The 24,098-nt window shown below is 54.2% G+C and overlaps 1 protein-coding gene across 4 annotated transcripts in view; it reads right to left on the reverse strand.

Annotated features, from left to right (window-relative positions):
• The window catches only part of ABR (ABR activator of RhoGEF and GTPase), a 173,833-nt gene that overhangs the window by 31,258 nt on the left and 118,477 nt on the right, over positions 1-24,098 (reverse strand). For 3 of the 4 annotated variants that reach the window (XM_044921865.1, XM_021704502.2, XM_021704503.1), the window contains 10 exons: positions 19,314-19,366; positions 18,626-18,766; positions 16,518-16,639; positions 14,839-15,004; positions 11,483-11,605; positions 11,064-11,139; positions 10,526-10,630; positions 9,541-9,615; positions 6,626-6,723; positions 6,110-6,241 (listed from right to left, as the gene is read on the reverse strand). In XM_044921865.1, coding sequence (XP_044777800.1) covers positions 6,110-6,241; positions 6,626-6,723; positions 9,541-9,615; positions 10,526-10,630; positions 11,064-11,139; positions 11,483-11,605; positions 14,839-15,004; positions 16,518-16,639; positions 18,626-18,766; positions 19,314-19,366 — 1,091 coding nt within the window. Of the gene's footprint in view, positions 1-6,109; positions 6,242-6,625; positions 6,724-9,540; positions 9,616-10,525; positions 10,631-11,063; positions 11,140-11,482; positions 11,606-14,838; positions 15,005-16,517; positions 16,640-18,625; positions 18,767-19,313; positions 19,367-23,732; positions 23,779-24,098 lie in introns of those variants that run through there. The other variant, XM_044921866.1, reaches the window with a different exon arrangement.

Raw genomic sequence — 24,098 nt, forward strand, 5'->3', positions numbered from 1 at the left:
GGATCAACAAAATGTTGATGAGTAACATACAGTGTTACTCAGCTTTAAGCAAGGAAATTCTGACACGTGCTACAGCATGGATAAACCTCTAAGACATTACGCTAGGTGAAGTCACAGAAGGACAAATATTATAGGATTCCTCTTCCATTACGTCCCTGGAATGGAATAGTCAAAATCATAGACAGAAAGTCTATGGTGGTTGCCTGGGGAATTACTGTTTTTTTTTTTTTTTTTTTAAAGTAAACTCTATGCCCAACGTGGGGTTTGAACTCAATACCCTGAAATCAAGAGTCATGTGCTCTACCGACTGAGCCAGCCAGATGCCCCTGGAGAGTTACTGTTTAATGGATATGGTCAGTTAGGACGATGAGAAAGTTCTGGGGGGAAAAAAAAAGAAAAGAAAGAAAGTTCTGGAGATGGATGGTGGTGATGGTTGCACAACAATGTGAATGTACTTAATGCCTCTGGATGGTACACCTAAATTAAAATGATACATCTTATGGTATGTATTTCTTACCACCGTTGAACAAAAAAGTAAGGATCTAGGGATGCCTGGGTGGCTCAGTCGGTTAAGTGGCTGCCTTCAGCTCAGGTCATGACCCCAGGGAACTGGGATCCAGCCCCGCATTGGACTCCCTGCTCTGCAGGGAGTCTGCTTCTCTCTCTGCCCCTCCTCCCACTCATTCTTTCTCTCTCTCAAATAAAATCTTTAAAAAAGGGGACTGGCCTTCATGACCTCCTCCTGAGTGTCATTTATAATAGTTCTGAACCCTCAACAAGCTTCCAAGAGGCCAGGTCAAGACTGTTACAGAAATCCCCCCTTTCCCCTTCAGACATGGGCTCTGAGCTTCAGAAGGGAGGAGGATGGAGGCAAGGCATCCCATTAGGCCTGAACTTTGCAATTGGGGGTGCAGGGCCCCGGGATGGCTGGAGTTTCCTTCCTGGCCTGGGACCCTGCCCCTTCCCACGCCAGAGTCTTGAGCACTCCCAAAGTGAAGCTGCCTCCTACTCTGGGGTATGTGAGGGGGACAGAGCCGAGGGTAGGGGTTGTCCCCAGGCTCGTGGCTGAACTGGGGAATGGCAGGGAGCAGGGGCATGGAGGGGTTCCTCTGGTTTAGGTGGCTTCTAGGTCTCAGACTCCTCTTTAGTCTGGTGTCAGTGGCAGGAACTGAGCTGTGGGGTCCTCAGGGAGAGCTCTCCCCTCTGGCCCAGCCAGTCAACAAGGGCTGGGCCCTGGGAATATGCTAATCAGCCAGTGGGTAGGTCCCAGTTGGGGATAGCACATCTAGAGCCGGGAGCAGCATGGTTGGAAATAGACTGGGATAAATATATGGGAGTCCCCTGGGGCCAGGGAGCCAAGGCAGACAAAGGGGGGGGTCTCCTGGCTGAGAGGTTCCCGGGCTAGGCGGGGGGCGGGGCGGCAAGAAGGAGGCGGGCAGTGGGGGTGGCCTGGATGGAGAATGTGGAGTTACTGGCCCCTTGGGGGAGGAGGGAGGATGACAAAGGGAGGACTCCTGAGCCTAGAAGAGGAGAAACACATCCAGCTGGGGGCGGGGAGGGGAAGGAGGACTCCACTGAATTTGTAATGACAAAGGGCAGACCCCTGAGGGTCACAGACTGACTTTCAAGTCTGCCCCTGCCCCACCTAGGAGCATTTTCTTTTACTCATTTATCCAGCAGCCAACCAAAGATCACCAACCTGGAACTGGGCTCCTGAATTTAGAACCCTTGCTCAACCACTGTGGCACATCACTTACCCTTTCTGCTCTCAGTTTCCTTCTCGCCCAAAACAAGATTGGATTAAATGGCCTCTAGGATTTCCTCTGGCCCTCTGACCCTACTGATCCTCTTCTTTCACTCATTCCATCAACCTACCTCTTACTTGTGTGACTCACAATTCCTCCTGCTCAGGGCAGGCAGGCTCCTTAATTTCCTGGGACACTCCCTGCACGTTCCCGCCTCCCTGCATGGCCATGAAGGCCCTTTCCCCTGAGTGCCCACCCTGCTCCTTTTTGCTGATCCAGAGCCTGCCCACCTTGCTAGAATAACACAGAGCCTTAAAATGGCAATTAATGGCTGGCCGTTATGTAAAATGATTTTTATGAGGTATAAGAAGTACTTTTGATAATGTAACAAAAAAGGTCATTATAAAGACTACATACAGCCCTAGAAAAAAGGGAGGTTTATGATACTATTACATGAAAATAGAAAAAATACAAAATACACACTTGTGATTAAAACTATATAAAATTTCTATGCCTGAAGAAGGGAAAAGGCACAAAATCAAATGGCTGTTTCAGAGGAGTGGGAGTAGGAATAGTTAGTGATTATGTTTCAAGTCTCTTTATTATAATTGCCATTTTCCTTCTAATGTAAACATTGCATTTGGAATTTAAAAAACCCAGTGCTCTCAAATCCCTCTCCCTCCATCTCCTCCCAGGAGCCTCCCTAACTCCAGCCCATGATGATCTTGCCTTCTTTGAATTCCTCCTGCACACTTTTCCATCTTATTCTGTAGAGAACCATGGCCAATGGGAGAGCACCTCAGAGGACAAGGCCTGGGTCTGCTTCCAGCCCTGCTTCTGGTCCTGCTTCTAGCCCTGCTTCCGGTCCTGGTTCTGGTCTTAGTTCTAGTCCTGCTTCTAGTCCTGCTTCCCGCCCCGCTTCTAGTCCTGCTTCTGGTCCTGTTTCCAGCGCTGCTTCCAGTCCTGGTTCTGGTCCTAGTTCTAGTCCTGCTTCCAGTCCTGCTTCCAGCCCTGGTTCTGGTCCTGATTCGAGTCCTGCTTCCGGGCCTGGTTCCAGTCTTACTTCTGGTCCTGCTTCTGGTCTTGGTTCTAGTCTTACTTCCAGTCCTGGTTCCGGTTCTGCTTCGGTCCTGGTTCCAGTCTTACTTCCGGTCCCGGCTCCCTCCCCGCAGGCTGCCTGGCCTTGGACAGGTTACTCACCCCTCTGGTGCCTCAGCTTTCTCATCTAATTGTGATCACTTTCCTCCCCCACAACGCACAGGAGGATGCCCAAGATAACGGCTGTGAGCATCAGCCCAGTGCTGGGCTCCCAGGAAGCTCTCGGGCATTGTCATCATCGTTACTGGCATCTTGTTGTGCTTTCTAGTGGCTTGGCCTGTCTTGATACACTTGTCTCATCCTGAAGCCAGGCGCCTATGGCCCTTGGAGCGGCCAGTGCATGCTGGGTACACTGCAGAGGGAAGGTAGGTCTCCCTCCCCTGGCTCATTCCCGTGCATGCAGTCTCATTCTGCTGCCCTCCAGGTGCACCAGGCCATAAATATCCCCCCCACCCCAGGGTAAGAGGACTCCAGACTAAAGAAGGCTCAGACTCACCCACACCATAAAGTGGGATGCTGGGGTGGAACATCACCCTGCCTCTTTCTCCAGGCCGCTAGCCATGCCAGGGCCTTGTACCCGGGCTGAGAGAGTCCCTGATGGAGTCCTGGGGCATAGGCATACAACACAGGGGAGAGGGCATGGCTTCCCTGCAAACGGTCAGCAGAGGCAGCGGCCTCAGTGTCCTCGTGGGGAGGATGTGATTGTCATTTTCCTTGCAGGGCCACGGCGAGGATCAGAGATGACGTTTGGGAATGTGCCTCCAAGAGACAAGTGCCGCACACACATGTTGCTGATTAATGCTGCCACTTGCCTGCACCTAAGTGTGCCCCCCACCCCCAGCCTGCGGCTCCAGATTCCCTGCCCCCACTGCCACATCAGGCAAACCCAGAGAGAGACTCATTCTGGAGCAAACACCTGCAGCTCAGGAAATGGGGTCCTGTGCTGTTCTCTAGATGGGCTGAGTGACAAGGGGCTTAGATGGGGACAGAGGTGGGCCTTCTTCCCCCTGCCTCTCCTCCAGCCCACCCCAATGTTAGCAAGGATGGCGCCTACTGCAAGGCCACCTTACGCTCCATCCTCGGCGCCTGCTTTAGGGGAGCAGAACCAAGTGCCAGAGGCTCGTGCCAATTCCCCTCCTTGGACACGTGGCAGAAAGGGAGGTGGGAGCAAGCTGTGGGAACAGACTGTTCTGTGGCTCCGGTGGGCCTGGCCACATGGGAATGGCTCAGTGCAGGCTTCCCACCCAGGCTGGTCATCCTCAGGGGCTCCGAGGCGCGTCGCAGGGCAAGCCGACTTCATGAGGGTCTGCACACCCCTCGCGGGACACCCCCACCCCTCCCTGACCCACAGGAAGGCAGGCAAGACGGCTCCACAGCTGAGGGCCAAGGGCTGCACCGGGGCTGCGCCCTGCGGAGGGCAGGGCTGGGAGCTTGGGAGTCCTCTGGAGAATGCGGGCCCCGAGCTGGCCACTCATGGCCCAGGTCAGCTGGCAGCAGGAAGGTCTGTGTTTCTTTTAATATCAACTCCCAGGCGTTTAACATTCCTCGAAGCTTAAACACAGAAACATTTTCCTTACCAGACTGCTTTCTGCTCTGCCAAACATAACCTGGCTTCCTCCCCTTCCCCCAAAGCCTCCATCTGCTCCTGCCTCCAAGATGTAATGATTTATATGGTGTGTTTCCCCTGGGGCTTGTGCGGCTGACAGAAACGAGGAGGAGGGAAGCAATGGGGCTGGAAGTCCAGGTGGGGAAGGGTGCCACGGGGCCCTGGCATCTGTGTTCTGGAGGAGTCAGGGCCCATGGTGCTCCCTGAGCGGGCTGCTAACTCGTCCATTCTATGGCCACCAGTGGCCCAGGGAGCACGGCAGTCACACATGTTTCTTGGCCGGATATCCCCCCGGGGCTGGGCGGGCAGCACCCCTTCCCTGCCTGGCCCTCTGACCAGCCCAGGCATGTGGAGACAGGGCTCCCACCCCTCATCCCTGCAGGAAGTAGGGTCCCAGGACTGACTTTACAGACCTCTCTCTCATCTAAATGACGAAGGGCTGGCTTAGGGTTGCCTGGCAGCACCGTCTCCCTAGCGACAGTGCTCAAAAGAGCTGGTCCCACAGCATTAGGAAGGGACGGGCACAGGAACAAGGGTGACACAAGGCAGATGGCTGGGCCCCCAGCAAACGATGCCATTCCCCTGTTCAAACACGCAGGTGAAACAGGTGGGGAGAGGAGGAGGCCCACACGGGTCCCCGAAGGGCACTACCACCAAGAACCCTGAGCCAAAAGCCAGATACCAAACTCCGCAGCCTCCACAGGGCATCAGAGAACAAACGCTTCCTTCAAAAAAGTGCTGTTCAGCTCCCCTGACTCCCCCCACCCCCCAGCCAGATCACATCTGGACAACTGTTAAGAGGCTCAGAACACCGAAGGCTCATGGGCTCAGTCCCAGTGCCAGTTTCCCTTGATTTCAGGGTCACAGAATTCACCCCCAATGAGGCCACTTGTGCCCCAAGGACGAGGCCACACCTGTGTCAGACGGAGTTTGGATAGCTCCATGCTGAATGTCAGCCCCCCAGACCTGCATCCTCTTGATAGGTAAATGAAGAGCAGTCATCTTCAAAACTGGCAGAATGTTCCAGAGACACAGGCTACAAACAAGGGCTTCCAAGAAACACAGCCGAGGCATGTATACTTTTAACCTGACTCAGGACCTGGCTCTACCAATACCTTAAGTCAACGAACTCTCGGCTGAGTAAGGCCCAGCAGCCCTAGCAACAAGTCAGAGACCAGCCCCCAGCAAGCCAGCTGGATCCTAAGCCCTTCCAGTCCAGTGGCAAATGCTCAAGGCCTCACTCCTCCAACGCCAGACATTGCTAACCAAACAGAGCATTCATGGATATAGCCTCAGAATCCTTCTTAACACAATGTTCCTGGGAAAAGCCCCCAGTAGACCAGAGTTGGGATGTGAAAACAAAGGTAGTCGTCATCCCTCCCATCCATCATGCAGGAGTGTGCATGATGCACCTGAACCAGCCACGGAAGACGGAGGAAGCAGCGCACATGGGCTTCTAGAGCTAGAATAAGACACCATCTCCAGCAGGAGAGAACCACCACCTTGGGGAACTTTTCTCAAACCAGTTTTGAACCCAAGCCACAAAAGGCCAAGCACCTTAACCAAGAAGGCAGGTGAGAAGGACTCCTTCCCAGTAGTACCACCTCCTGGCAGCTCCCAGAGGCCTGCCTTGGTGCCCCAGCTGCGTCTGGACCCTTACCTGGATCTGCCCTTTGCCCATGATCTTGTCCACAATCTCGTTGTTGTCCTTGTTGACCTTGGTCTTGTCATAGCACTTCTCGTAGCACAGGATCCTCAGGGACTGGGAGCCCTCCAGCTCAATCTCAAACTCCTGGGGAAAGACGGTACAACGATCCTGAACCTCCAAAGCTGAGACACATAGCTTCCTGGTGAGTGTGGGCCCCAAGTTTGCAAGGGTTAGAAGGGGGTGACAAAGGCCCAAGAGAAACACGTCATAAGGCATGGAGGAACTTCCTCCCTTGCTGGAGCCCCAGAGGCCTCCAAGTTGCTGGCATAGTGGAGTCTAGGCCTGAGCTGAAAACCCCACACCTAAATGAGCAGGGAGTGGAGGGCAGAGGGGTTAGGGAGACAGAATTCACCTAGCCAGCAGGCTCGGCCATCCCCAGTCAACAGCAAGTGAGCACAGGGAGTGGGGTGGGTACACTTGGTGACAAGCTCAGAGGTCCCTGCGGGGACGCCAGCCGCCTCCACTCACCTCATCCCACTTGGGCTCTGTCGTGTCCCGGAACACCCTGGTTTTGGCTTTGCTGACAAAATAGCCAAAGGAATCCACCTCCAGGGTACAGTACAGGTCTGCAGCGGGGACAGGCAGAGACACACCGAGTGAGGCCCGAGGCTCGGGACCTCAGGAGGGAAAGGGGATAAATGCCTCTGTCCCCCCAACATCCCTGCAGGACACCCTCCGTGTTCTCCTTCCCACAGCCCTACGTGCTCTGGCTCCTTCCCACTTCTCTGCCCTCTTCTCAGCTGGCTCTGCCCCCTCGGCCTCATTCACCGCCCTCCAGCTACACTGGCCTCCTCCATCTGACCTGCCCCACTGCTCCCACCTGAGGGCCCCGTAAGGCCTCGCGGTCCCTCCATCCCTGGTCCTTGCCTGGCTGCCTCCTCACCACTGAAGCCTCAGGCCAAGTCTTCACTGGCCACGCTGGCTAAAGAAGTTTTGCTCTCCCCCTTCCCTTCTCCCACCGATCCCAGGTTCCTCAGCAGGGTGTCTGGCATCTGAGGTGGAAGTCTCTGGAGGGCATCTGGCCTCTGAGTGCTGAAAATCTGGAGTAACCCCTGCTCACTGTGACAACCAAAAATGCCCCCTGCATTCCAAAAGCTTGGTTTGCTGTTTTCTTCATAGCACTTGACTTTAACTCAAGTTCTCTTTTCTGCCTGGTTTCCCCTCACCACATCAACACCACACAGGTTCTTGTGGTGTTCTTAGCTCCTTAGTTCTTAGGTCCACTTGTGTTCTTAGCTCCCGGTGAGACCCAGCTGACGCGGCCACAGCCCTGCGTGGCCACCCCAGGTGCTCTGCAAACCCACACCCTCCCTCTGGGGCTCAGACCCTGACACCTGCCCCCCTCCACGGGAGTGGCCGTGGTTGCATCCCAGTGCAATGGTGCACGGGAGGTGCCTTGAGGGTATCAGAGCCAATCCTCTGCAGTGTGGATCAAGGGGCAGAGGTCAGAGGGTGGACATCCATGCCCCTCCGAGGCCCCATTAGAGGGCTCTCCTCAGTGAGAAGGGAGAGTGGATGGAGCAGCCCCCGAGCTGTCTCGGGCTGGGCAGGACACAGACCAGACAGAGCTGGGTATCAGGGCACTCTGGGAAGTGGGCACAGATTAACAGGCAAACAATACCAGAGGCCTTAAGCACCCAGGCCTCTGCCAGATCAGAGAGCAGGTCTGGGTGGCGGAGAGATGGAGGGCATGCGTGCCATCCCCATTTATTGATTTTTGTGTGAGTGAGCACTGTCAGGGGTTAAGGGAAAGTTCATGAGATAGAAGGAGGGCTTTGAGTCTGTCTGGGTTCAAATCCCAGCTCTGCACAAATCACTGAATCTTTCTGCCTTAGTGCTTTCATCTGTAAAGCAGGACTAACAATGGTGCCTACACCCCAGGCCTGACTGTGCAGATGTAATGAACGTATTAGGACAAAGAACCATGGTTGAAGATTCATGGGGCCTAAGCCCGCTGAGTCAGAGTGAACATGTGAACGGCGCTGGAGGCCGGTGGAGGGAGGAGGTGAGGACCATACGGAGGTCAGGAGAGATTTTTGTAGTAGCAGCTCACCTCATGTCTAACCCCCCTGACCCAGTCTGGGAGGCAGAACACCTGCTCTGGGAGAGGGGGCCATGCCACCCCCACGGCTCTGCTCCCTGAGGTCCATCCCAGCCAAAAGGGAGCAGGTAGGGAGGGTAAGGTATCTGGGCATGGTGGGCCATGGACTCAGGTATGTGGAATAGCCTTCTAGAACTTACCAACCAGGAATATTCCTAGGCAGTGCCCACTAGAAAGGGGTTCTGTGTGTCTGGGGAGGGTCCAGGAGGCTGCCCCGTGTGTATGAGCAGCACAGCCTGAGTTTAGGTAAGCACAGAGCTCCTGGCCATACTGAGAGAAACACTGCTGTAAAGCGAAAGGGATGGGCTTTGGCAAATGGGAGTGATAACAGGGACCTGTTATGCCAGGAGGGATGCCAGGGGGATCAGAGCAGAAGATGCACTTGAAAAGGCTCTGAAACAGGCCAAGGCATCATCCACATGCTGGCCACATTTGAGTTTTCTCCAGCACCTAGTAAGGTACCCAGGCACCCAGCAGTAAGGTACCCCATGAACTTCACAGTCAATGTTTGTCGAATGGCTGCTGGTGAGTCGATACCATGTTCTCTGCGTGGTGCAGTGCAGGTAGAGGGGCCCAGGGCAGACCTCGCCCCCCAGAGACAAAGAGGAGGGAGTGGGAAGGGACAGGTGGAGAGAGGAGTCAGGAACCCCGGGTTTCTGGTGCTCCGTGAGGTTCAGTCCCTTTATGTGTCTGTGACTCAGTTTTCTCATCTGGCAAATGGGAAGATAAATTCCTACGGGGGAAAATTAGATAAAAAAGTGTAATCGTATCTTGTCAGATGCTAAGAACTGCACGGATTTGGGAGACGGTGAAGCAGCAGAAGGAGGGAAATGTGCGGCCATGTGCTGGCAGAGCACATAACTCAGTCATCGCCAAGCCTGCTCTTAGGTCAGTATTAACAAGGGCGTTCGCTTTTTACGGAGAAAGAAGCTGAGGCTCCGAGAGGTTAAGAGATTTACCCAAGGTCACATAGCTTGTCACTGGCAGATGTGGGGTTAGAGTCCAGGATTTCAGACACCCAGGAGTTGGGGAGGGCTTGGGGAAGACCAGACCTTGGAGACACAAGGCAGGAATGATCCTCCTGCCAAGAGGAGCTGGTTCCTGACTGTTGGGGAAATGGCCACCCACATATCAGGGCACCCGGCAGGGCCCCAGCCTGGGCAGACCACAGCAGACTTGGTGGACCGTGGGAGGCCCCATGCAATGGGTTCATAGGGTCTTCCTGTGAAAGGATGAACCATGGCTCCTGCTCTTCCTAGGGTTGGGGGTCCAGGGCACTTACTGGCTGACTGCTTGAACCCCTTGGCAGAGTGGACGATGACATGGAGGAAGCCATAGAGTCCTGGAGACTCGTCGTCTGTAAGAGAGGAAAGCCCCCCCGGGTAGGGGTTGGCGAGAGGCCGGCTTCAGCCCCTTCTCACCCCAGGCTCACAGGAAGGCCAAAAGGGTGGGAGGACAGTCTGAGCCTTGGTCTCGCAGCACCACCTGGTGGCTGGAGGAAGAAGTTTCCAGAGCCCTCTGCTTCCTGGAATGTGAGCTGGTGCCCCTTCTCCCTCCACTCAGCCTGGAAGGCCAATCCACACCTTCCCTACTGGGCCGGGGATTTCATACCATTCCCCCAGGGGCACTTTTCCTCCCCCTCTGAATCCTGCGTATCCCTTGGCTGTCCTCCTCAGTGTAGCCTTTCAAAGTGAAAATTAACCAATACATGTCTGCCTCCTTTTGGGACAGGAGGCAGATAACCCCATATGGGGAGGAGAGCCTGCCTTCAAAACCCCTTCCCAACACCCACGAGCAACCAGATTCTACCCATTCTGGACCAGCCCTGATCACAGTTCTCCGCTGCTCACAAACCTCCCATAGGCTCCTTGGCTTGAACAAACTCCTTTGCTTGGCATTCCAAGATCTGGTCCCTGGAAACTTCTGGCCTTATTTCTCACACGCTTCCAGCTACCCTTTCCGCCTCCACCACCACCATGCCCCCTGTTTCGGTCTTCCGCTTCCATTATCTGACTACCTCATGAACATATTAACAGCATGATTCCAGGGCACGAGGGTGCCAGATTCTTCTCTCAAGCCAGAGGGGGCCGGGGAGGAGTTGGGACCATCTGGGAACTCAGTAGAGAACAACCCCTATTCAAGCTCTCTGTGTACCTGGCAACTGAGTTGTTACAACCATGTGTCTGGCTAGGTCCTTATGGAAGGTTCCAGCAATGCCCTGGGGGCTTGGGCCTGCTGATTAGACAACCTTGGGTTCCAGATCTTACCGTCTTTATTGCTGGTGACGGGAATGTTGTGTACAGTCCTAAGTTTGAAACAGGATCCCGTGAGCACCTGGAGCTCCACACTGCTCAGGACAAAGGCCTGGAGATCTGTAGGAGGAGCCGAGAGAGGAAAATGTTATCACAGATCCACTAGGACCTGCTACTCTTCTCTGGGGGCTACTGCAGGAAACAAAGCTTAGCTCTAGGGGCAGAGTTGGTCACGGGAAGGGAGGGAAAGATTTGTAGGGACATGGGGACAGTCACAGGTGGCTTCCAACTGTGTGTGTGCAATACGGAGAGCAAGAGACAGACAGACAAGCCTGGGCCCAGAGCTAATTTATTCTGTGCCATATGCAAATCACTTAAATTCTTTGGGCCTCAAGTTAAAGTAACATGAGCTAAATGCCACCCGCCTTGGCACCTTACAGAGTGACCGTGAGGGCCGAAGAGAAGACCGTGGACATCAAAGTGCATGGAAATGCAAAAGGCCACTCTTGCCACGGACACCCTCAGAGCAGTGTGGAGGGGGGCGGGACTTTACCCTTCTTCTGTAGCTTCTGAATGGCTTCTCTCCACTCTGACCTCTCATAGTCCGAGGACAGTAGGAACAGGTAGCTCTGAAGAGAGGAGAAGAGAATTCAGTGGGGTGACCATGTGGCCAAGCACATCCCTGGCTCCTTCTTACCCAGGCGCTGGGAGGCTTGGCCAAGGTGGGAGCTGGGGAGAGCCTCCTTTCCTGGAAGTCCAGGCACCGGGGTGGCAGTGCCGGTGATGGCCAGCAGGGGGCACTGGTTCCACACCAGCAGGGAGAGGGAGTCCGGGGAAGGAGCTGGGGCAGCATCCTCGAGACCTGGGCCTGAGTCCCTGATTCCCCCAGATCATGGACAGGAGCCCTAGAGAACGAGCAGCCCTGGACTGAAGAAGGGGGCCGCCTCTGTCCCATCACCACCCCTTTCTGACCTTTCCATTCCGATTGTGGATCCGAAATGGGATCGTGGGGGAGTTGAGCAGCAGCAAGAACTCATTCTCAAACATCTTCTTTTTCAGGCGCTCGATGGCCCGGCTCTGTCCTTTGTTGGCTTTCTGTGGGGGCCGGAGGGCACAGGTGGTTTCCCTCACCCACTCCACTCCTCACTCGGCAGCTCTAAGCACAGCACTTCTTGTGCATTCATCGTGTCTTTTTCTTTTTTTATATTTTATGATGCTTTGACATCTCGGGGGTGCCTAGCTGGCCAGGGAGAAGGCTACCCCTTCCCAGGGCAAGCTGACCCCTAAGCTGGTACATACGTTCCTGTGCACATACCTTTCATATACAAACCAACCAGGCCTGAGTTCATAGCCCCATTCACCAAGCCAATATTCCTCTGCCCGAAATAACCCAGGGCCAGGTAGCAGACAGCTAGGGACCACCCGATAGCCCAGAGTCTGCTGACATTTTTCAAACTCCCAGTCCTAAGCAGTTGCCTCTGCCCTGCTTTCCTTTCCTGCAGGAAACACAATGCAGGCTCTGAGCCCTGCTTTCCCCCTGTGCCTTCAGCATCCTGACCAAACCTGGTGCTTCCCCTGTGGCCCTGTGTAGGATGATGCACCCCTTCCTCTTGGAAACGACATTAGCCTAAGCGTGTCATCACTCAGTCACTTCTATAAATCAGATCCTGGGTACCATCAAAATACCTGCTTAAAAACCTCAGACACCTTTCAGCAAAAAGGCCTAAATGCTGGCCTGGCACAAGGGCCTCCCAAGGCTGGGGCTGGCCTCCGTGCCCAGCCAACTATCCTACCACGCCCCACCCTGCACCCTCCACCTCAGCTGCACCGTATTACTCCTTGTTCTGAAACAAACCCTTAGGTCTCAACCCATGTCCCCCTTCTCCAATTTTTCAAGTTTATATTTTGTGAAAGATCCCTTCCCTTTTAGTAACTGCTATTATGCTTCAAGTTTCAGTTCCAGCGCCAACTTCAAGCTCCTCGATTAGAATTCATCTCTACTGCATTTTTTTTACCCACTAGACTAGCAAAATGGTAACAAGTGCTCACAGCCAGTGTTGTGACAGCGTGGGGGAACAGCGACGCTCTCACTGCTGGTGCGGGGGGGTATATAATTGGACACGACCTTTCCAGAAGTAAATCTGGCAATTAGAGCAAGCCCTCTGCCCCAGCCATCCCACTTGTAGGGAAGCTACCAGAGAGAAATAGGAACACAGTCAGGTTTACTGCAGTCTTGCCTGTTAAGAGTAAAGAACCAGAAACAATCTAAATATCTCGTACATCATTGCGCAGTGAAGTGACAGAATAGGGCGCAGCTGTTAGAAAGAATCTGATAGATCCAAAGAACTCTAAAATGCACCATTAAGTGAAAAGCTTAAGTTGCAAAATGGCACATATAGTCTAATCTCATTAAAACAAAACAAAAAAATACACACCAGTATAAGCATAGAAGAGTCTAGAAGAATACACGTCAAACTGTTAACAATGGGGGGTGGGTGATAATTTGTAACACTCTGTATGCTTTGGTATTATATTTCTTGTGATAACAAGCCAGTGTTAGGTTGGCGATGAGAACAAAAATAAGCTTTAAAAAAGTATTATTAAAAAAAATCAATCACTGCTTCTTCTGTGACTCAGAGAACAACAATGTGCCTCCCCGGTGACCCTCCTCACATCGTGTCACATGCTGAGGTCAGTCATGGGCAAGACAAGGGACTCCTTGTCTGGCACACCCCTGCAGTGAGGTGTCTGGCACACCCCTGCAGTGAGCAGCCAATGGAGCCCAGGAACTGTGGACTGGACTGAGCAGAAGGCCATGTGTGCACACCTGGGGCAGGAGGGAGGGGACGAAGTCCACCAGCAACCAGGACCGGGAGAAACAGGCAGGCAGGATGCCCCGGGGTGGGGCTGGTAGAGCTGGGGAGACAGGCTCCATTAAAAGCAGGGTGGGGTGACGCCAGTCAGGAGGAGGACACCTGCGCCCCTCTGGGCAGATGTGCCCCCAGGGAGACCCTCAGTCCTCGGTCATCCCCCTGCCCCAGACACCCTTGGGGTCATTCCTGTGGTCTTCCTCTCCTTCAAAGAGGGATGTCTAAGCTGAAAGGATTCTTAGAAGCCATCTGGTCGTGGATTCCTCAACAATTGCTTATAAAGCACCTACTATGTGCCGAGTCCTAGGGACATAGAACTGAGGAAAACAGCATGGTTACTAGAGTTCAAATTCAAGTGGGGAAAAGAGAAAGTGGACTGTGCAATTACAATTCAGGACCAATAACGCAAAGAAAGAGCGGACCCCAGGACTGGAAAGCAGGGCGCCCAACCCAGACGCAGTGGGTACACAGCAGGGAAGGCTCCCAGGGAGGTGAGGCCTAAGCTGAGCCCTTTGTGACATGCGTGGGGAAGCCACCTCCTGGGGGGGCTTTCCTGTAGCCACTGTTTTCAAATATATGAATTTAAGGCTATACATTTTCCTCTAAAGAGTGCTTTGGCCACACCTACGGGTTTTGATATGAGTGCTCTCATTTTCATGCAGTTCTAAATAGTCTGTAGTTTCCATTAGGATTTCCTCTTTACCTTGCAAGTTTTAATTTTCAAGGCATATACTTAACTATATTCTAGTTGTTGATTTCTGATTTCGTTGCACTGTGGTCTGTGAACATAACCAGTATGCTATCAATTTTTTTTAGGGGTGGCTGGCTGGCTCAGTTAGTAGAGCGTGTGACTCTTGATCTCAGGGTCATGAGTTCAAGCCCCACGTTCGGTAGAGCTTATTTAAAAAAAAAAATTACCAAAGAAGTGTTTTTTAAACTTCCAATTTCCTTTTCAGCTTAATACATGATAAATGTGTGTAAATGTTGCCTATGGGCACAAGCTTCTGTGCATTTTTAGATCGAGCAGGAACATGTTAACTGTATTATTCAAAGCCCCTCTCCCCTTATTTGCCTAGTTGATCTGTCAGCTTCTGAGAGGCCCCTCAAGCTCCTTCTCTTGCACTCATCCTGCTTTTCCTTAAGAAGGCCTTCTTCTCTTGCTTTCCTTTTCTGTGGTGCTTGACACACACTAGGAAGCTCCCCGTGACTAACTCTACTAAATTCTGAACACGGACTTCTTGGCCCTCCTTCCATCTGCTCAGGGCTAATGTGCCACCACCACTCTTTCCCCGAGCATGTACTTGAGGCCTCCTACGCCTACATCCTGTCTCCCTTATCAGACTCTCAAGCCTAATACCTTCCCCTCCTTCTGCCATCCTGCCACACCTGGTTCAAATGGCCCCAAGGGAAAGGGCCACCCCACCCCCCATCTCAGCTCAAATACCAGGCTCTACTCACCTCCTTCTGGATTTCACTCTTGAGGGCAGAGATCTTCATTTTCATGTCCTCCAGCTCATGGTCTGGGAAGGGATGCACCTGGGGGCTGGCCTCAGACTCCTCGGGGGATGGAAACACTAGGTCGGCCAGGGGGATGTACCATTTGCAGTCATATTGCTGGTGCTTCCTGCAAACAAGCCAGAGAGAGACATGAGCGAGAGAGAACTTGGCTCTTCAAACCTGAACTGCCAGAACCAGAAGAACACCCGAGAGGGATTTTTAAAAGAACTTGTCACAGGCAAAAATGATCCGTGTCCTTGAGGAGTCTGATCGGGAAACCCACATGTGGAGAAATGACAGTCAGGGTCTAGGGTCAGGTGGCAGTGAGGGCTCTGGACCTTGGCCTTGCCAATCTTCAGGCCCAGCAGGACTGATGTTTTTAAACACTCCAAACCTCTAACACTTTCCTATTCCCCATCCCACGCTCCCCCCCTCCCCCTAGCTGATCTATACTTAGCTCATAGTCATTGTCCTTTGGGATGGAGATGGAATACACATGTTATTTTTAACCCTGATCAATAGAGGTCACGTGGGGGTACTGGGTGGAAGATTATAAAGCCACATCCAAGCCCGGTGGGTACTAGTGCCGTGGTTTGCTAGTAATGTCTGTCACGGGCAGAGGACTAAAGGCATAGATGTGTTTGCTCATTATGACTGCCATCTGTGCTCTAGAACGATCTCATTTGTGATCTAGTTCCAGGGAGTCCCCTCCTTTACTGAAGTGCATACTAACCTCTCCTTCCTTCACCTCCCCCAGGACGTGGGTTCGCCCCTCTCACGCTGGCCTCTTAGTGCTGAGGTGAGCATGAGGCTTGTCCCCCCGGTCAGTGTACTTGGCACACGATAGTCGATAAGGAAATGGAGGTGGAACAATGCGGGAATGAGTACCGCGTGATCTCTTCTGCTCGTGGCACAGCGCGGACCCCACTCGCCGGGGGCAGGGATGGAGGTGGAAAGCAGCGCTCAGGTCTGACTACGGTTCAGATCCCATCTTCTCTACCTCTAGTCATGCGACCTTGGGCAACTGATTTAACTTTTCTAAGTCTTTCCTCTCCTCTGTGAGTTTTGGGGAAGACTGGAAATCATAGAGTCAAAGCATTTGTCATGGCATCTGGAATGGTGTAAGCACTCAGTAATGACAGCAGATTTAATGAATATTCACAGAATCGCAGCTAGCAAAAATTTAGAGATGTCTAATAAAAGGAGAGTGCTTAAGTAAATTATGGCATATCCACTTGTAACATCACGCAGGAAAGTAAAAGGATGATTACAAAGATTAGGCAGAGCCTGGGAAAATGCTTATGACGTGAAATGGAAAAAGCAGAGACCAAAATTGGGCATTCACTCTGATTACAAGTACATGAAAAAACATAAGAACGTTTAAAAAAACTGGAAGGAAATATAGCAGCAGGAGACGGATGCTTATGTTCAGGTGGGTGATGGGTTTTTCCCCCTGTAATTTGGTTATATTATCTTTATAATTAAAAACATGATTTATTTTTAGAAAAAGGATATGTAGTAAAATGAAATTAATTAATCGATTTTTTAAAAGGAAAAACTAAATGCCGATTGCCCCCCGTGCTGGGAGGCTCCTCAGGGGGCAGAGTCTAGCTCCCTCCCACCCCGCCCCCTGGACTCACCCTGCGGATGTCTTCTTGAGCTTGGCACACAGTAGGACATCTGTAAAGAGGAAGACGTGCCGCAGCTTCCGGGAGCTCTCCGACACTTCCACCAGGAAGCCGTCCTTCACCAGCTGCCGCGTCTGAGGGAGATGGCACACCCACCCCCACCTGCTCAGGGGGAGTCAGCCCAGGGCCCAGCCTGCACTGGGGGCACCATCCAGCTGGGAGGGGCTGCAGGGAGGGGCCGTGGCACCTGGTGCTTAGGGTCACACAGACACGGGCTTTCTGGTTGTAATCTTGGGCAAGTTCCCTGACCTCTCTGAGTCTCAGTCTTACCATCTGTAAAATGGGGATAATGATGGCTGCCCTGTAACGTCAGATTCATCAAGATGATACATGTAAAAGAGCCCAATGCCTGGCACATAATATGTGATCGATAAATGGTAGATTTAAGGGTGCCTGGGTGGCTCAGTCGGTTAAGCGTCTGCCTTCGGCTCAGGTCATGATCCCAGGGTCCTGGGATCGAGCCCCGCATCGGGCTCCCTGCTCAGCAGGGGAGTCTGCTTCTCCCTCTCCCTCTGCCCCCGCTCCTGTATTCTCTCTTCCTCATTCCGTCTCTCAAATAATTAAATAAAATCTAAAATAGTAACAATAAAAAAAATTTAAAAAACAGTAGCTTTCTATTTTCCTGCAGCGGTCAACAGCTCTCACCTGGATAGACCCTAGTCCAGAATGACTTGGTTCCTCCACACTGGGCCATGGACACCGCCCCCACCCACCCCGGGGAATCCCCCCAACTCTGCCTAAGAAGTTGATCTTGTTTCAGTTCAACCTTGACCCACAGGCCCTCTCGGTCTGTTTCAGCGGCCTCTGAGTGGATTCTACAGCCGCCCTCAGGTGGATGGGAGACACGGGCTACCTTTGGTGGGGCTGTAGCAGCTCCTGGAGGACGCTGCAGCCATCTCTAACCTGGGTCCTGGATGGGTAAGAGCATTCTGCTCCATGCAGAACCTCCAGAGTTTCTGCCCTGACACCCTCACAGCCAGCAGGCTTCTCGGGGGCTGTCACGATCCGTGTCAGCCTTCCCTGTATTATATGTCTTGTGACCTACATATGCTGCAATATGTAGGTGAGCATGGTGGAAGTATCCAGTTAACATGATCTGAAACTGACAGTGCTCTAAACCCTTCGGAGATCTTTCAGATATCCTCGAGTCAAACCAGTGACATTCCAGGGCTTGCCAACCAGTGCTGGGAGTTGCATACAGGGACAGCTCTCTGTGTCCCATTCGTCATGCTCCAGACCCCGTCCCTCATTACTTCCCTCCCCAGGAGACACTGGAGGCTCATAAATGTAATAAAGGAGTATAAACCCAGCCAGTCTTCACTCCTAAATGACACTTAATTACCTCTCCTGGACAGGAAGCACTGTATAAGCGCCAGGCTGCTGACCCATGTGAGTAACTGTCCCTCCAATTCTTCAAATCGCTTCCCCTCTCTGAGGTACCCCCACCCTTCCACCAAGAAGGGCCCCCAAGGAACTGGAGCTGCTGTACCACATCTGCACCTGGGACATTCCAGCAACCTGGCAGCCTTAGCCACCTCCCGTTCCAGCCTTTCTTACTGTTGGGCTCACTCCCTAGCTCTTACCCCACCTGTTCATGCAGGCTCAGAGCTCCCGCTCTCAGATTCCCTTGGGCTCCCTCAGGCTGAGCCATTATCTTCCAGGGGACCCTGAGGGCATCATACCGCCCACAGTGGGGGTTTGCATTCAATAATGCCATAGCCACAGCCCCTGGTTTCCCTGGTCTGGGGGACAATGCACGAGGCCTGCAGACAGATAACCCCAGCTAAAGAATCCAGTTCCAACACGTATGGCCAAGAGACCTTGTGTCAGATCTGCAGAGACTCTAGGCCTCAGTGGATTATATGAAGATTAACGGGACACTGAACGTAAAGCTCCCAGGCCCTGAAGACCTTCTCTTGGCTGGGCACGGGAGATGAGGGTTGGAGAGGCACCGAGGACGGGACAGTGGTGCCCATCTGAGCAGGAGAGCAGGGATGGGTGATTGGCCTGCTGCGCCCTTCTCAGCCTGGGTGAGAGGCGGGTCTGGGTCCTGAGCTCACCTCCCCCTTGGGAGTTGTGACCGCGGTCCGTCGGGGGTCAATGTCCTCATTGATGCTGGATAGGAAGTTCTGGGAGATGCGGAGGGCATCCTGGAGCAGCGGGTAGTCTGGGTGGTCCACAGGTGTGTGCTTCAGCAGGTCCTGGGAAGGGGTGGGGTGGTGAGTTGGGGGCAGCAGTTCTGGGGCTCAACGAGAAGACAGTGGGGACTCAATCTTCACCAGAGGAATTTCAAGGTGGGGCACTAAGGGACCCATGCTCTAATCTGGTCATCTCTGTGAAATCTGAACTCAAAAGCAGGGGTGAGGGTGAGGGTAGTGGTGCCCCTTTATTACTACTGAGTCATTATTCTCCCCCTGGCGGAGGGAGCCAGGTGGGGTCTCATCTCCCCAGGCAGCTGGGAGAGACACCACTCCACCCACCCACACAGCTACTCCAAGGACCCTGGAGACCATGAGTCTCCACGGCAGCATCTGGCCAAATGTGTGTCGAGCTTCATAGCCAAGCTACACTGGGGGCCTGGCCCCGCCAGCATGGTTACCGAGGCCAGGGAGGTGCAGTCAGGGCCCAGGGCCACTCTGCCCAGCTCCCCGAGTGGGCGGTTCTCAGTGACTCCAGTGCCCCCACCCTGGGCTCAGTCTCCCACTGAACTCCTAGCCCCGCTCTGGCCATTCAGGGGCTGACACTTACATGGAGGACCAGGGTGCTCCTGGTGACGCGGTCAATGGGCTTGTAGAGCAGAGCTGTTGGCAAAGGCAGGGAGAAGGACACAGGACAGATGAAATACAGGGAGCAGCCTGACACCTCAGAGATGAGCCTCATCTCTCCACCTGCCTCACTGCCCCGGCACTGGGATGCCCAGGTGCAGGCAGCCACAGATCCATTCTTCCCCAGGGCGGGCCGGACGACACCCACATGCAGATATGCAGCACTGGCAGCCCAGGTCCCCTCCCGCCTGCCTCATCTCATCTCCCACCAGACGTGACTTCTCGAAGGGCCATACCACAGGCCTCTCCTTGTCTGACCAGGCTCAGAGCGGATGAAGATGCTCCTCCGTACCCTTAGCCCTGCATCATACAGCTATACCTCGCCTCACCCCACAGAGCTCTGGCACACTTTGGTCACGCCTGGCACCCCAGAATGCGGGAAGGAGACATGACGCTTTTCCGGGGAAGGTGGCTCCCGCACACCCAATCATTCTTATACTCCTCTGGCCCAAGGCCTGGCATCGCCAGCTGGGACCCGCAGGCTTTGTTCTGACTCACACGGGCGGCCTCATCTCCATGAGAAGACCCCCCTCCATGCCGTCAAACTCCCCAACAAAACAGGACAAGCTGAGGGCTAGGGAGGCAGGCCAGCTCTTCACACAAAGCCTCTGCTCTCAAGCAAGTGGCAGCTGAGGGAGCAAAGATTTCCCGAAGGAATTCAGGGGGGGCCCCTGGGAGTGCTGAAGAGGGTGGGGAAAAAAAAAAAAAAAATGCAGACTCAGCGGGGGGGTGGGGCCCATTCCCCACATCCCTTGGCCAACCAGGACAGCAAAGGAGAACTGCTGGGGTTCAGTGGGGACAGGTGGAGCAGCAACTGGCTGACCACACTTCCAAACAAAGCTTCCTGCAAGCAGCTGTGCCTTGCCCCTCCAAACATAGGTGGTTCAGCCTCGGTCCTACCCCTGGATGCCTCTGTCCGCGGGGTCGTGACCTCCATTCTCCTGCCACAGGGGCAGGAAGAGGCAGGATGCTGGTTGTGACAGTCGCAGAGCCGACACTCATGCCCTAGCCAGTCCCCAAACCAAAGAGTCCCCTGAAGCCCTAGATATAAATACCCCATGCATTGCTAAGCAGACACTTCGGGGAACGATCTGCTGGCTCCGGAGAAGATAGAGTCTCAGTGGTATGCCATGAGCCTTATCTGCAGTCTTTGCTTGGCTGCCCTTTAGAATCACTGGGGGAGCTCTTAAAAGAAACAGCTGCCTGTCCCCCTCTCCCCACCTCATCAACTAAATCCCAATCTCTGCTGGGTGGAACCTGGGTATCAGCATTTTTAAAAAGCTTCTTTGCAGATTCTGATATGTAGCCATGGTTGAAAACCACTGCCTTATGCCAACACACTTCCCATGACTTATCTGTAGCCCCTTCTTAACGTGACAATTGCTAGAGACCCTCCCCATGGTCTATGGGAGCTCAAAGGAACAGGACCAGCCTTGGGGTATCCTGGGGCAGTGAGGGTAGAGCCCAGGGCGTGGGGGAGGGGGCCCGTACTGACATTATTTAGAGCACCCACCTGTGGCTTAGCTCATGTTCAGGGGGAAATCACACCCGAGAACCCCAAAGACCCAGGAGAAAGTGCAAGTTCAGCAGGCTCCTTCCAGGGTGGGCCCCGGAGTTCCAGCTCAGGGCAAAGCTGATACTGCAGTGTCAGCTCCCTCTGTCCCTCTCTCAAGTCCCAGGAGGAAGAGGTTTCTGACTAAGCTCAGCGGTCTGCACAAATGGTGGGTAGGGTTTCAGACGGGTTACTGATACGCCTGCGGTCACCTCGAGTCTACCTGACTGGGGATGTGGAATGAGAGCTCACGCTGGGGGAGAACAGCTAGGAGGAAAGGTAGGGGGGAGGGGAGCTCAGGGAGAGGGCTCTGGGGCCACAGTCAGATAGGCAGGGAAGAAGGGGAGGAAGAGCCACCCCAACTGTTCCGTCGGGTGCCCCAGACAACGCAGGGTGAGGAGCCCACCCTTCCCCCTTCATCTGTCCCACGGCTCCAGCAGTCCGGGCTGCTTCCTGCCCCCTGCTCCCCCTACCCTCCCTTCTCCTCACCATGCCATTCCTGTCCCAGGAGACAGACACCATTCACCAAGTTGCAACACCTGTCTCCCCACCTCCTCCAGGAAGCCTTCCCTGACCAGGACTTCTGCAAATAATACCCACAGTGCCTGAAAGTCAGACCACTGACACGAGCAAGCTGGCCTCTCTGTAGTTTGCTGGGTACTTAGTCTGTGTCCAGTGGCACTAATATGTGCTATTTCCTCTGATTAAAAGGAGAAGCAATTATCACTAGCCCCATTTTACAGATGAGGAAACCTCTCTAAGGCACAGAGAAGTTACATAACTTGCTCACAATAATAAAGCTGTAAATGGCGGCTGGGTTTTGAATGTAGGCCTACCCGTGCTCTTAACTTTGAGCTGTCTTCTTTGGTATGGGAGGGCAGCATCTGCAAAAGCTCAGTGACTCTTGGGAGGATCCTTGGAAAGATTCACCAGGAAGAAGTGGGTAAGCTGGCCTCTGTTGCTACCAAGGTGAGCCCTCTCCTTGGGGGCCTGGATCACATAAGACTTCCTTTTGCATGCCACCCCCAGCATCTGGCTCAGAGACCTGCAGAGTGGGTGCTCAGCAAATAACCATTAAGCCAGAGTGAGCCCCAAGTACAGAATCCCCCACCCTAGAGCCCCCAGAAGCAGCATCCCTTGGAGGGGCTGAGAAGATTCTAAACATTGTGGTTGGTAAGGGCTTGTTCTCTCCTCCCTCCCCACTTTGAAGCTGACTTCAAAGACAGTATCACAGGGACCAAAGAAACACTAAACTCCAGTCCCAGGTCTGTTTCACTAATACTAAACTCCCTTTTGGGAAGGGAAGAGGAAGCCAAGGGCCAACCGCACTTCTTTTTTAAGGAGGCAGAGTTGAGACCTGACCCACTCCTAGGCCAGACCAAAAAGAGCATTTCTCCTCTGATCTTCGAACAGGCCCATTTCAAGTCCATCTCTCCTCTTGAGCCCGGCCTGTCAGAATCTGAGCCGACAGGTGGGGGCACAGGGCAGCTTCTGGCCAGTAACTAGAGTTCCCACAGCTGTCCTGCTGGGGCAGCTGGAGAGGGGCTGCCTCAGGGGTTCCTCCATTAAGAGCGATCCTCGACCTGGGAGGGCCTGAGCAGGTGAGCAGACAACAGCCCCTCCTGCACAGTGGCCTCTGAGAAAGAGCCTAGGAAACCTCATCATTTCTCCTCCAGCAAACTGCCACCCCCCTCCGTTCAGCCTTCACCAAGGAGCTCCAGGTTACCACGGAGATGTGAAGGCAAAGTGACTGAGAGGGTACAGACAAAACGCCTGGTGGGAGGGAAGAAGGTCCTAAAACCAGCCGCCTGCCACTCCAACACACCGGGGCCCAGGGCAGCCGGCCCCTGGAGGCAACACTTGACCCTCCGCCCATGCCAAAGACAGCTTGGGTCATCCCTAAAGCACTTCTTGCCTCAGAGGGCAGTGTCCGCTTCCAGACACCTCCTTGCCTAGGTCTGCTTCGGCCCCCACTGAGCTAGAGCCCGGCCGACAGCACGCACCTGTCCCAGGTCCCCCTTGCTGAGGTTGCTGCACAGAGGCCGCCCCAGGTCCCTTCCACTGACCGGTGGGTGTGTGACCTTCACAAAGCAGTGGCCTGCCACGCCCCCCTCTCCCACCAGCATGCACCAAATGCCGGGACCTTAGCTTGAGGGTCTCCTGTGGCTACAAACAACCCCCTGGGAGCAGCCCAGTTCCGTCCTGCTCCCCCAACCGTGGCCACCTCGGTTCTGAGGAGAGAATGTCTCGAAGGCAGTCTGTGCACTCGGAGCACACAATACCCTGGCGGCTCAAGCTCCTCTCCTCTCTCCAGAAACAAAGAAACTCCCAACTTGTCCCTCCAGCAGGGGCTAGCGCCCCCCTGGGCCGAGACACCGCTGCCCAGACCAGATGCCCTGGTCTGACGGGCCCCTGCTGACCCCCCTCCAGCCCCAGGGCTGCCATGCCTGCAGGCACAGCCTTGTCACTTTCTCTCCTTAACAGCATCTCCAGGAAGTTGCCCACTGCCTCCCAAGCTAAGCCTTGGGGAGGGGGTGCCTGGACGCTTGTAGCCTGGCCCTTCCATTTCCAAGCCACCCTGCCCCCGGCGGCCCCAGACTTCAACTCCAGGCCGGAAGCTGACCAGAACAGGGGCAAACACAGATCCAGCCACTTGCACCCCCTCCCTTCCCTGCCGCCCCCCGCTCCGCCCCACCTTGCCGGCCACATGCCAGCCCACTCCAGCCAGCCCCCAGAGGTGGGAAGCTCTGGGAAGCTACACCACCTCCCGGGAGAGGGGGCCTGGGTTACCATAGGTGCAGTTACAGCAGAAGCGAACGATGAGGAGAATTTCCATGGCAGCCTCCGTCCCAGCGGCTGGAGCTTGTGGCCATCGCTCGGTGGCTCCCATCAGCAGCCCGGCCACTCAGCCACCTTGCCCGCTGCTGCTGCACAGCCTGAACCAAGCAGCCGCTTCAGAGCGCTCCTCTAGCAGGGGGAGGGGCGGGGAGGGGAGGCGCGCGGGGAGAGGAGGAGGGGAGCGCGCTGCCTGCTGGCATCCTAAGGAGGAGCACGTTTGTAGCTGGCCGGCTGCCTAGGGACAGAGGCTGGATTCCTCGCGTTTGTGCACCACACACACACACACACACACACACACACACACACACACACACACAC

The sequence above is a fragment of the Neomonachus schauinslandi genome, chromosome 15 (genome assembly GCF_002201575.2).
Source record: "Neomonachus schauinslandi chromosome 15, ASM220157v2, whole genome shotgun sequence".
NCBI classification, from domain to species: Eukaryota; Metazoa; Chordata; class Mammalia; order Carnivora; family Phocidae; genus Neomonachus; species Neomonachus schauinslandi.